The sequence below is a fragment of the Rhinoraja longicauda genome, chromosome 25, assembly GCF_053455715.1.
Source record: "Rhinoraja longicauda isolate Sanriku21f chromosome 25, sRhiLon1.1, whole genome shotgun sequence".
NCBI lineage: Eukaryota > Metazoa > Chordata > Chondrichthyes > Rajiformes > Arhynchobatidae > Rhinoraja > Rhinoraja longicauda.
The window spans coordinates 20,567,981-20,581,115 of record NC_135977.1 but is presented as its reverse complement, the minus strand read 5'-3'; the positions used below and the strand labels follow the sequence as shown (position 1 = coordinate 20,581,115).

The 13,135-nt window shown below is 43.1% G+C and overlaps 1 protein-coding gene across 1 annotated transcript in view; it reads right to left on the bottom strand.

Moving 5' to 3' along the window:
- The window catches only part of LOC144605913 (TBC1 domain family member 10A-like), a 75,510-nt gene extending 62,621 nt beyond the window's left edge, over positions 1–12,889 (bottom strand). The window contains exon 1 of the mRNA XM_078421575.1: positions 12,380–12,889. Within this exon, the coding sequence (XP_078277701.1) occupies positions 12,380–12,597 (218 nt within the window). The 5' untranslated portion in view covers positions 12,598–12,889. The remainder of the gene's footprint in view (positions 1–12,379) is intronic.
- Between the last annotated feature and the right edge of the window lie 246 nt (positions 12,890–13,135).

Below are 13,135 nucleotides of genomic sequence, written 5' to 3'. Positions count from 1 at the left end.
TATAAAGATTTAATATCTGTAAAAAGTTCCTGGCATTTTTAATATAAAACATTTATGGCACAGGAGGTAGCAAATAGCATATTGTGCCTGAGCTAGTCAAAAAAGTTACAATGTTTAGTCCAATCCCAACTTCCTGCATTTGTCCTAGAAACATAGAAAATAGGAGCAGGAGTAGGCCATTTGGCCCTTCGATCCAGCACCGCCATTCAATATGATCATGGCTGATCATCCAAAATCAGTACCCCGTTCCTGCTTTTTCCCCCATATTCCTTGATTCTTTTAGCCCTAAGAGCTAAATCTAACTCTCTCTTGAAAACTAGTCCTCCAAACTTGCAAGTCACTGTCCTTCGAATGACCATTCAAGTACTGTTTAAATGTGACCAGGATTTCCAAGCAAGCTCCAGACCCCTTCCACCGCGGGTGAAAAAATAAGGTCCTCTCTACTACTCCTGGTGTCTAGCCCTCTTATCGTTTTATAGACATCATGTCTCCTCTCAGCATCCTCTGTTCCAACATAAAAATAACCACAGCACATGTAATCTTTCCTCATAGCTCTGGACAATCATGAATAAGCAACAAAAAAAACCCCGGTTTTGGTAACACCCCCATAAATCTCGGCACCATCCAGAACATTCTCATCTTTCCTGTAATATGATGTCCAGAATCTCATACAGTACTCAAGCTGTGGTCTAGCTAGCATTATATGCAGCCTTGGCATAACCTCATCATGCTCTTGTACCTTAGCGAAGCAAAGAAAACATCTCGCATGCCTTTATAACACACCAAACCGACCAGTATTATGAGCTCTAAGGATTTGTACACATGCATTACTTCCGTTCCTTCAATATACTGTATGTTCCCTCACTTTTTTGCACTTATCCAAATGTATAACCTCATCTCTCGACTGAATTCCACGAGAATTTTTTCCATCAATCGCCTCTATATAGCAATATACTAAAGTGTTCCTCCTCACTGTCAACCACAGGACCAACCTTTGCATCATCTGCACACTTCATCATGTCCTTAAAGTATGAAAGAAAATCATTAATATAAAGAAAATACAGGTAGAAAACGAGATAGGAATAAACAGGTTTTTCTCAAGGTGATTGGCATCAGCTTACACATTCTACTTTGATGATTTAGCCAAGGGATCAAATAAACATTTCCAAAATTGCTGGTAACACAAAATAAAAAGAGAATGTAAAGGGTGTCAAGGGAATACAAACAGACTAAGTGAATGAGCAATGGCATGGCAGATAGAGAACGATCTGGAAAAACAGAAAGCAGAAATAGAGTATTTTTCCCCCCACAAAGGCCTTGTATACAAGTCACTACAAGTCAATATAGAGGTGTGGCAGGCAATTAGGAAGACAAATTGTATGATGGCATTTCTTGCTTGTAGATTTGAGTACCAGAGTAAAGCTCTGCAAGTACATGTATGCAGACTTGGTGTATTGTAAGCAATTTTGTGGAGGAGGATGTATTCCAATGGGGGGGCAGTGAGAATTCACCAAACTAGTGACACGAGCCTTCAGATGATGAAATCTGGAGCACAAAACAAATTGCTGGAGAAAATCTGTGGTCAAAAAGTATCAGTGGGGGGAAAGGAATTGTCAACATCTAGCATCAAGACCATTCTTTCAAAACCAAAATGGGTTCTGGGATGATGGGTCCATCATTTGAAGTTGAGTATGTTAATCCTCAGTTGCAACAACAGTTGAGAACCATTACCCTCTGCTTCCTGCCACTGAGCCAACTTTGGCCAAGATGCCTGCTGCCTGGCTTTTTTTTTAAAAACCACGTAGCGTAGCAGTAGAGCTGCTGTCTTACAGCGCCAGAGACCTGGGTTCAATCCTGACTACGGGTGCTGTCTGTATGGACTTTGTACCCTGTGACCTGCGTGAGTTTTCTTCGGGATTTCTGGTTTCCTCCCACACTCCAAAGACGTACAGGTTGGCAGGTTAATTGGCTTCAGTAAAATATTTAATTGCCCCTAGTGTGTGTAGGATAGTGTTAGTATGTGGGGATCGCTGGTCGGCAGGACCTAGTGGGCCGGAGTGCCTGCTTCCGCACTGTATCTCTAAAATAAACTAGTCGTGACAAAAGCCTTGTTAAAATCCATGCAAAATGCATCAAATGCAATGCTCTCATCGACCCTCCTGGCCACCTCAAAAATAATTCCAACCAAACTCAGTTTGAAACAAGACCTGCTTTTATACCAAGCTTCAAAATCAATTTATTTAAAAAATTACCCATTCCCAAACTTAAACAAATTGATCTATAATTACCTGGTTTATGCATTCTTCCCATTTAAAATAAAACAATGTAATCACCAGCCACAAGCCCTACAGCCTGGGATGACCGACAAAATTATGATCAATGCCTATAATTTTCTCCAGTGTTTCTTCACACTTCAACCGGGCTTGGAAATGTATCAATTTTTAAAAGATATTAAATGCTTTAATACATTGTCTTATGATTATCGCATAGATGCAACATTAGCATCTATCCATCTTTTGTAAAGACAATTTAACCACGTCCACTGCGTCCAAACATTAGTTAACTTTCTAGTCTGCAATAGCTCTTCCCTTTCCTTTGCTATCCTCTTGTTCTTTATGCACTAGAAAATCTTTTTTTAAACTTACCGTTTTTTCCCTCCCAAACCCTGTTTTCCCAATTTCTCCCACAGGCTCTCTGCAGCATTATGCAAGTTTCCCTTTCCTGCCCCGAAGCCTCATCTCACCTTTACACAACCTGTTATCCAGGTGACTGTGGATTTGGTAATCCCACCTTTTGCCTCTGTGGAAAACAAAATATTCCAAATTTCTCAAATCTTTTTTTAATGCCTCTTCTTGCTCCAAGACAGATAAAGTACTTCATGCAGCCATTTCCAATCTACTTCATGTCAGTAAAACTGAGCCTAATCTATTTTTGAACATTTACTCCCATATTAACTTATCTTTTTTTGTAACCCTGCCAAACCTGAATTATGATCTCAAAGACAAAATGCCCTTGTGGCGCCGATGACTGGTGACTCTTTGCGGCTGGTCCCAGAGGAGGATCTACCATTATCCGATACAATCATCCCACTCTTTTAAATCTCTTTTCCACTTGTAATTCTACTACTATTTCTAGCTGTCGTAACAACATTCTCTCTGGAATTGTTACGCTATAATGTTGAGAACCATATTCTGCACTGGTATCTTTCTCTTCACTAACTTTTGTACTTGTGTATGGCTTGACTGTATCCATGTATTGCAAATGATTTGATTGAAGAGCATGCAAAAAACTTTTCATTGTACCGCAGTACATATGACAATTATAAAACAAAATCTTTCCAACAATCCACTTTCCACCAGCCAGTCAGCAAAGCAATAATTACCAGCGCCAAAAAATTTGCATAGTGACATTAGTGGTCTCCTGTGTAAATATATCACTGCACACTCTTGGCTCACTTTTGTTATACAAATATTATCTAATTGGCAGCCACACTGAATGGGCGGCATGGTGGCGCAGCGGTAGAGTTGCTGTCTTACCACGCCAGAGACCCAGATTTGATCCCGACTACAGATGCTGTTTGTAGGTTAACTGGCTTCAGTAAAAATTGTAAATTGTTCCGAGGGTGGAGGATAGTGCGAGTATAAGGGGATTGCTGGTCGGCGTGGACTCGGGGCCTATTTCCACGCTGTATCTCTAAACTAAACCAAATGGCCAAGATTACAAAAGCTCCAGGATAAATCTACAACATTTTTATAAGGCACAGATCAAAGAGTTAAATATGACATTTACATGAAACCGGAATGTCCAATAGAAAGTGATGACCAGCTTCAACAGTTTCGATAGCAACATGTAGTCCACGTGCATATTGTATTTACTTATCAAGCATCTACCACTATTTAGTAGTAACCAAGGAAGCAAAGAACAACAAACATTTTTTATGTCCTAGCACACAAAAAAGTTGAAGACACAAATCCTGCACCAATACGAAAACTTCATAGCCCCAAAGACAGCAGCTCAGGCTCGATTTATAAGATTATGTTCACTTTACAACCTAGGATTAGATCATGCCTCAGTGGGGATAGAGGAAGAGCCAAAGTGTTTTAGATGAGGTGCTCCCAGATGCCTTCAGCTCTATTTTATGTACTTCATAAATATCCCTCAGCCTCTAGCGCTCTATCGAGGTACAGACCTATCTAACACTGAAGCTCGATATTGGGTTCATTTTTAAAAGACTTTCATTATCTCCTCAACAGCAAGCCCAAGGTCACATTAATGGCTTTCTAGGTAAATATTGATGTTCGCTTAAAGCCTCCAACAGTCAAAGACATAGCCAAAACAAGTAATTTATTGCACATAAAACAGTTTAAAAATTGCAGGGAGACCTGGCACTCGTTAACATAAATTCCTTATTAAATGCAAAAGCTTTTCTATCAGGTCATAAGCGTTCCACCTATTAGGCTCTATGACGAGGAAAAAGGGGGAACATCATGGTTATGTTCCAAAAAATACTCTAGATTCTGGATCTTTTAGGCAACGTTCACAAATAATACATCCTTACTGGATCTGCGTGAACACAAAGCACAGAGGGGAAACAATGAAAAATGAACAGAGCATGAGGATAAGTTACAAAGATAAGATTACAGATGCTGGAAATTTGAAATAAAGCAGAAAATACCATAAATATTTAAGTCAGGCAGCCTTAAACAAGCTGTCTATGAAATGTATGATAAATCCAAGTTAGTCATGAACTAAAAAGACAAAACTCAGTCAGGCAGCATTTTTGGAGAACACGGATGGGCGATGTTTCGTCCGGGTCCCTTCTTCAGACTGGCTAACCACTGAATTACTTCAGCACTCTGGATATTTTTTTGTAAACCAGCATCTGCAGTTTCTATGTCACCACCTCAGTCATTACCAAACTGATGTACTCTCAAGCATCAGCAAAACGTCTCGGTCCAAACCTGGTCAAGAGATGAACTCGAATCGAGCTCGGAGAACATGATGTGCATTCAATTGAGTGTGGTTTTAAGAAGCCCGAATAAAATGGAAGTCAAAGATACTAGAGAGTTATACATGGATTAAAAGTTGTGATTGTTAACAGGCCAACATACTGCAGGGTGGGTTTTCTAGGACAGTGACTTCTACCTGTCATGGCTCCTTCTCTCCACAGTAAGTAGGAAGCATGGCTAATAACTACAAGGTGTTCAGCACCATTCATAATTCCTCATGTAACAAACCAGTCTGGCACACTGGAGAAGGTATCTGGGTCATCATTAATGACACACATTTCTCATCTTCAAAAATAATCTATTCACTTCTTTTCCCAAAAGCATTACAACTGTCAAATTCTCACCACTTTAATGAGATCACGTGATCAGAAACTTAACTTGCAACAGCTACATTGATACTATCACTGTAAGAGGTCAGAGGCTGAATATTCACTGGAGTGACTCAGTATCCAACTCCCAAAAATAATACACCAATGTTTAACAATAGTTTGTAAAACCTTGAACCCCTCTAACAATATTCAGATTTATAAAGAGGTAGCATTTGTCCTCAAGTTTTTTCTTCTGAAACAACACCAGCACATAACACTACCCCAAAGTTGGCTGGTCAAAAGCTTGAATCTCTAAGTGTAATACTGCACAAGAAGAAACAAGGAACTGCAGATGCTAGATTACACAAAAAACAGGGCAAAGTGCGAGAGTAACTCAGCAGGTTAGACAACATCTCTGGAGAATAGAACATGGAAAAGTGTTATTTGTTTCGGGACAGGACCCTTCATCAGGGTGGCGCAGCGGTAGACTTGCTGCCTTACAGCGCCAGAGACCCAGTTTCAATCCTGACTACAGGTGCTGTCTGTACAGTTTGCACGTTCTCCTTGTGACATTGTGGATTTTCACCAATGTGTCCATGATTTCTTGAGCCACCTCCTTGAGTACCCTGGGATGCAGACCAACAGGCCCTGATGATTTATCAGCCTTCAGTCCCATCCGTCTACCCAACACCATTTCCTGACTAATGTGAATTTCCTTCAGTTCCTCCGTCACCCTAAGTCCTCTGTCCCCTAGTACATCTGGGAGATTGTTTGTGTCTTCCTTAGTGAAAACAGAACTAAAGTACCTGACCAACTCGTCTGCTATTTCCTTGTTCCCCATAATATATTCACCTGTTTCTGTCTTCAAGGAACCCACATTTGTCTTAATTAATCTTTTCCTTTTCACATACCTAAAGAAGCTTTTACTATCCTCCTTTATATTCTTGGCTAGCTTACCTTCGTACTTCATCTTCTCTCCCCGTATTGCCATTGTTGTTACCTTCTGTTGTTCTTTAAACGTTTCCCAATCCTCGGTCTTCCCGCTCATCTTTGCTATGTTATACATCTTCTCTTTTCATTTTATACTGTTCTTGACTTCTCTTGTCCAGCAGTTAGCTCTTACTCCCCTTAGAATCTTTCTTCCTCTTTGGAATGAAATGATCCGGCATCTTCTAGATTATTCCCAGAAATTCTTGCCTTTGGTGTTCCACCGTCATCCCTGCTAGGGTCCGTTTCCAGTCAACTTTGGCCAGCTCCTCCCTCATGCCTCCATAGTCCCCTTTGTTTAACTGCAACACTGACGCTTCTGATTTTACCATCTCCCTCTCAAATTGCAGATTAAAAGGTATCATATTATGGTCACCACCTCCAAATGGTTCCTTTACCTTGAGTTCCCTTATCAAATCTGGTTCATTGCACAACACTAAATCCAGAATTGCCTTCTCCCTGGTAGGCTCAGTGCAAGCTGCTCTAAGAATTAATCTCGGAGGCACTCCACAAACTCCGTTTCTTGGGGTGCAGTACCAACCCGATTTTCCCAATTTACCTTGCATATTGAAATCTCCCATAACCACCGTAGCATTACCTTTGTTTCATGCCAATTTTAACTCCTGATGAAACTTGCACCCTATATCCAGGCTACTGTTTGGGGGCCTGTAGATAACTCCCATTCGGGTCTTTTTGACCTTACAATTTATCAGTTCTATCCACAATAACTCTACATCTTCTGATTTTTTGTCACCCCTCGCAAAGGACTGAATTTCATTCCTTACCAACAGAGCTGCCCCACCCCCTCTCTCCACCTGTCTGTCTTTTCGATAGGACGTATAACCTGAATATTCAGTTCCCAGCTCCGATCCTCTTGCAGCTATGTCTCTGAAATTCCCACATTATAGCTACCAATCTCCAAGCTCATCCACATTATTCCTTGTACTTCGCGCAGTTATATATAACTCTTTTAATTCAATGTTCACCTCCCCTCTCACATCGGTTCCTATTTCACCTGACCTTACTCTCTTATCCCTTCATGAACTTTCTGTCCCATTAATTCAGGTGTCTTTCGTAACGTTACCTGTACTCTCTTTCCCCGGATGATCCTGAGGTCATCCAGCTGCTGCTTCAGTTTCCGAACACAGTCCTTCAGGAGCTGCACCTGGACACAATTTCCACAGGTGTAGTTGTCAGAGGCACAAGCAGTGTCCCTGACATCCCACAAGAGTCACACTGCAGCAACTTGCATGCCATTATTTCAGTAGACAAATCCCAATTGGTTGTGCCTCTCACTTTTTTCACTTTTGAGCATAGTTTCCTCACCGAAGACTCTCGAGCCAAAATCTCGCACTTTACTCACCAAGACACTTCACCTCAACAAGGCCACTCCGATACAGCTGCACTTATTTATATCTGTCACCTACTTTAGGGCTAATTTGTATATTACTTGAATCTGGGCCTTTGGCGCTCTTTTAAAATCTTCTTTCCCTCTGACTCACCTACTTTCAACCAATACTCGCTCTCGCTGCTTCTGGCTACTGCTTCTCTCCGACCTTCATGGTAAACACTTGAACCAAGCTCTCTTTCACTCTGACACAGCATATGGAATGTTTCTCGTCATCCATATCAAGATTTTGTGAGAATATGCAAAGTATGGCTAGTAAATATGTAGGTGACATTAAAATATGTGGTATCTTTGACAGTAAAGACGACAACCAAAAATTGCCGGGGGGTCTTAATCAGCTGAGTAAGTTGTCCGAGGAGTGGCAAATGGTGTTTAATTTAGACAAATGTGAGGTGTTGCATTTTGAGGCATCAAACCCGAGCAGGACTTTCATAGTGAACAGTAGGGCCCAGAGGTGTGTTACAAACAGTAAACCCAAGAGTACAAGTACATATTTCTGAAAGTTGTGATAAAGTGAACAGGGTGGTGAATAATACTTTTTGCATGTTAGCCCTCATAAGTAACAGCAAAGAATGTAATGCTAAGATGTTACGTTGCAGTCGTATAAAACGTTGATGAGATTGCATTTGGAATATTGCATTCGCTTTTGGTCATCCTGCTATAGAAAAGATGTTGTTAAGCTGGAAAGAAAGCAGAAAAAATAGGCAAGGGTGTTGCCAGGACTCAAGCGACAGAGTTATAGGGAGAGGTTGGGCAGGCTAGGAAACAGAGAGGTGAACTTATAGAGGTGTATAAAATCATGAGGGGCATAGGTTTCAGGTGAGATGGGAAAGATTTAACAGGAACCAGAGGAGCAACTTTTTCCACAAAGTGAGGTAGGCATATGGAACAAGCTGCCAGAGGAATTGGTTGAGGTAGGTATTTGGACAGCAGCATAAATAGGAAAGATTTAGAGGAACATGCATAATATGCAAGCAAATGGCACCAGTATACTTGGGCATCCTGGTCAGCATGGATGAGTTGGGCTGAAGGGCCTGGTTTCCTGCTGTTTGATTATAACTCCAAGGATACGCAATACAAACAAAAAGGGAAATTTCCACTATAATAGAGCAGAGACCAACCAGAGCGAATACATGTGTAGGAAAATAACTGCAGATGCTGGTTCAAATTGAAGATAGACACAAAATGCTGGAGTAACTCAGCGGGTCAGGCAGCATCTCAGTAGAGAAGGAATGGGTGACGTTTCGGGTCGTGACCCTTCTTCAGACTGATGTCAGGGGAGGGGGCGGGACAAAGATCGGATGGAGTAGGAGACAGTAAGACAGAGGGAGAACTGGGAAGGGGGAGGGGAAAGAGAGGGACAGAGGAACTATCTGAAGTTGGAGAAGTCAATATTCGTACCTCTGGGGTGTAAACTGCCCAAGCGAAATATGAGATGCTGTTCCTCCAATTTGTGCTGGGCCTCACTATGACAATGGAGGAGGCCCATGACAGAAAGGTCAGACTGGGAGTGGGAGGGGGAGTTGAAGTGCTGAGCCACCGGGAGATCAGATTGGTTAAGGCGGACTGAGCGAAGGTGTTGAGCGAAACGATCGCTGAGCCTGCATTTGGTCTCGCCGATGTAGAGAAGTTGACATCTCGCTGTTCCAGGTGTCAACTTCTCTACATCAGCGAGACCAAACGCAGGCTCGGCGATCGTTTCGCTGAGCCCCCTCGACTCAGTGCAGGTGGTGGGAGAGAGGAGGATGATGGCAAAGCTAAGATCGCTGCTGGACAACAACTCCCACCCCATGCAGGACACTGTCACTTCAGTGACAGACTCCTTCACCCCAAGTGCATGAAGGAGAGATATAGGTCCTTCCTTCCCGCTGCTGTGAGACTGCACAACCAGCACTGCTCCCAGCAGACGAGTCAACAATAACAGCTAAGAACACACAGAAAACTGATGAATCTTTTACTTATAATGAATGATCTCTTGCTATCCACTTTGCTGCTGTAACACTGTAAATTTCCCCGGTGTGGGACGAATAAAGGAATATATTATGTTACATGCTGTGATGCAAGGCAGTCGACAGAAGGTTCAGCCAATACACATTTATAAACTCAGGGTATATAATCACTAAATATATTCAAGGACAAGCTTGATAAGTTCTTAATCAATAGGAGAGTCAAGGGTTTATGGGATAAAGTTATCAAACAGAGTCAAGGTCAACATCACCAGTAATGGTCTTACAAACTAGCAGAGCAGGCTGAAGAGTTCATTGGACCTTCATGTACTTATATTTTGAAATATTACATTTTTTGGATTAATTTCCTGACATTATAGGCCTAACTACTACATGGGCAACTGATTAGCTTCAGAAATAAATCTGCAAAGGGTGCATTCAATGCCTTAAACATTCCGACCACAAAAACATGAATGGCTACAATAAAACTCAACCTAGCACAATAGCATTTCTGCAAATTCTTTTAACAATCGATTTTGGTCCCACCCTTCTGTTTCCAAATTGCTCATGAAATGTCACAAGTGTGTTTTAAATAACCCCATGGTGCAGGATGGCACAGACAAACCTACATTTACCCACACTGACAATGCAAGTTCCAGGCAATACAACTTGCACCAGTGGCATATTGAGAGTAAAGGACTTTCAGGTTACTGAGATACTCAGACAACATTTTAGATTTAATTTTCTTTTCTTTTAGCCGACACCCTTGTCTCCTTTTGTTACCTTTTCATATCTAGGCTTTGACGCCAATAAACCACACCCCCCTCCCCCTCCCTCTAATCTGTCCTTTGTCCTACCCCTACGACTTTTTCTGCTTTCTCCCCCTTACTGCAATCAGACTGAAGGGTCCTGACCCAAAATGTTGCCTGTCCATGTCCTCCGGAGATGCTGGCTGTGGTCATGTTCCTTTAGCACTTTGTGTTCTACTTCGATAGTATCATTTGCAAAATCAATTAATGGTTGCAATCTCAACAGCAGCACTAACTCAAAAAATCTGTTCTACTATTCTGGTTTTCCAGCTATTGGTGCAGCACCATCATAAGCAATGTCAAGGGATTTGTGAGTGAGTGGAATATGATACTGTGATAGGGTATCAGCCACAATCATCATCGTACAGTAACACAGAAGGTTCAAAGGCCAAAAGATATTGGTGTTATTTTTTCCCACAGGGCAACTTTTTATCCTTCACCTTTTTTTGTTCAATGTTATTTCCTTAAATCCTCACTCAAATTACAACAAAACCTAGTTTCCATCCCATATGCCAAAGATTTATATTCATTCACAAGACTCCCTTTTACAATACTATTAATAGCTGTTAATAATTGGTCAATAAATGTACATTCAGGAAGGTATTGATTACTGTTTCCTAACACCATTTGCAAGAACAGGATGCATTTTCCAGACTTTCTGACTGAAGTGCCATTTATTCCCAGATCACCACTAAGCAATGATAAATGGCTGTGTTTACACTTGGCTCAAAATGTCCCATTATTTTTGCCCTTATCTCTTTTCTACCCAGTGACTTTGATTTGGGTTTTTGTTTTTTGCAAGAAAGTGGCATTACCTTTCAGCAGTCACTCCATCTAAATCACCGCTGATTCAACAAACATCCTCAATTCCAGCTTTAGGGATAGTTGCGATTGATATTTACTTCACCCCATCATCTGTCAAAAGTTTGGACTACACCATATCTCGTCAGCACTTATTTCAGGAAAATAATATTTAAGACCTTTTATAAATTCCCTCCAGGGAAGAAAAAGTTGAAGACTGGGAGACAAAAAGCATGAAATTTGAATCAAGAACACCAAGTCTTTGGCGATAGGGGAGACAGTCATAAACTCCCCCCCTCCTCCCTCCCTCCTTCCCTCCTTCCCTCCTTCCCTCCTCCCCTCCTCCCTCCTCCCTCCTCCCTCCTCCCTCCCTCCCTCCCCCCCCCCCCCCCCCCCCCCGTAAGAATGTCAAAGATTAAAGGTACCACACAGGTGAGAAGGATAAGTTTAAAGGAGATGCACAGGGCAAGTTTTTCTTAAAACAACACAGATCTGGAACACTCTGCCATGAGTAGTGGTGGAGGCAGATACAAGTGGTGTTTGGATGATTTTAATAGGCACATAGATATGCAGCGAATTGGGGATTATGGATTATGGGTGGGTAGATGAGATTAGTTTAATTTGGCGTCGTGTTTAGCACAGACACTGTGGGCCGAAAAGCACACGAAGTACTGGAGTAACTCACCAGGTCAGGCAGCGTCTCTGGAGAACATGGACAGGTGACTTTTCGGGTCGGGACCCTTCTCCCGAGATGCTGCCTGACCGACCCACTGAGCTACTACAACACTTTGTGTCCTTTTGTCCTGCTGTACTGTTCTGAAGAAGGGTCCCGGCCCTGTCTGTCCACTCCCTCCACCGATGCTACCTGGCTCGCTGAGTTCCTATATGACACTTTGTGTTTTACATTATGTTCCTCTGTGTACTTCCCCAATGTTCTGAAGCGCAGAGGAAGGCGAATGTTGGGAAGAAAGTTCCTCAAAACTTCCAAAGCTGCTGTCTGCCACGGCGCTGGGGCTGACAGAGGGCGGTGAGGGGCGGGGGAGGGTGGGCATGGAGGTCGGTCGGTCGGTCGGTCGGTCGGCCTGACATCGGGCGAAGCCTGGCTACTTACAGCTCGCCAGTGTACTGCGCGCCGCCCACGAAGCCGTACTTGTCGATCTTCTGGTCGCCGTTGCCGAAGCCATTGACCTCGGAGTCGGAACCCAAGGAGCTGACATCGCCACGAAGGCCGGCGTCGGAGTCGAGGTCGGCCAGGTTCTCGGTGGTGCCTCGCGGGTTCATCGCCGCCTCGGGTGTCGCGTTCATTTCGTCCTCCCGGCTCTTCTTCATGGTCTGGGAGGTCGAGGAGGGGGCGGAACCAATCTCTGTGCCCCTGCGACCACCCGGGAACTTTTCCCCAAAACCTTCCTCCCTGTCTCCCTCCGTCCCTCCCTCCGTCAGCCGCCGCGCTTTCAGGGGCTTTCGACGTCGCTCGCCCTTTCCAGGGTCACCTCACGTCGAGATTCAGGTCGCATGGTTCGCTTTAATGGAAGAGGAGCCGACAGACGACGCTGTGGCGGCCGTGAGCAAACCCCGATGACAGTTTCCCCGTCGCCTACTCGCTCGAGCGCCGAGAAAACCCCTCCCCCTGCCAGCGAGCTGCTGCGCGTGCGCGGTCCAGACCTCAGCTGAAGCGCCCCAGGGCAATGCCACAAGAATAACAAATAGCAGATAAGATTATTTCCACTTTTAACAATAAAAAGGCGAAAACCCAGAGGATCTGAGGCAGAAAATAGCATCCTGACTGCCCGATGTGGAATAAACAGGCAGCAATTACAGAGATAAACAGAAAAGCTGTGTAGAATCATTATCCTAAACCAATTATTTT